Source organism: Aphanomyces invadans, assembly GCF_000520115.1.
Source record: "Aphanomyces invadans strain NJM9701 unplaced genomic scaffold supercont1.44, whole genome shotgun sequence".
NCBI classification, from domain to species: domain Eukaryota; phylum Oomycota; class Saprolegniomycetes; order Saprolegniales; family Verrucalvaceae; genus Aphanomyces; species Aphanomyces invadans.
Genome location: NW_008580189.1, coordinates 45,118 through 45,618, shown reverse-complemented (window position 1 = coordinate 45,618; position 501 = coordinate 45,118). Strand labels below are relative to the sequence as shown.

Below are 501 nucleotides of genomic sequence, written 5' to 3'. Positions count from 1 at the left end.
CGGACGGACGCGAAGCCAGACGACGGCGCGTCGGCTGTTTCGGTCTCCCGAACGACGTCGCCAACCGGTGGCGGTCGATGAGGCGTGGCCGTATGCCCGTGCGACGTTTACGCCTTTTGCGTCTGGCCAGACGACTGGGACGAGCCCGGAAGCGACGGCAGACGAACCGAATGACGTGGATATGGGCCAGGATGATGTCGTTGTGCGTAATGCCCCTGCTTTACCGAAAAACCCGACGTTCAAGGGATCCACGAAAGAAGAACGTCGAGCGTTTATGGCCGCGTACAACCTGTACATCAGCCAGACGAACGCTTTGACTGCGAATGGTGTTCGGCCCTTTATCATGCCTGTGAGTGCGTGTATTGAGCCGATGACGAAACAACGTGTCGCCGAGTGGGACCTTTTTAAGGACCCTGACGACGTATCTGAGGCTGAGTGGATCGCATGGTTCAAGCAAGGCTACGTTGTGGACCCGCGTGCGTTGGAGACGTTGAAGAAACG

At 58.1% G+C, this 501-nt stretch overlaps 1 protein-coding gene across 1 annotated transcript; it reads left to right on the top strand.

The window, feature by feature from the left end:
* Positions 1–77: 77 nt before the first annotated feature.
* On the top strand, positions 78–317 carry H310_12831 (hypothetical protein; the record flags this gene model as incomplete). Its single annotated transcript, XM_008880036.1, has 1 exon — positions 78–317. One exon carries the CDS (start codon positions 78–80, stop codon positions 315–317), a length of 240 nt encoding a protein of 79 aa, XP_008878258.1.
* Positions 318–501: the final 184 nt, after the last annotated feature.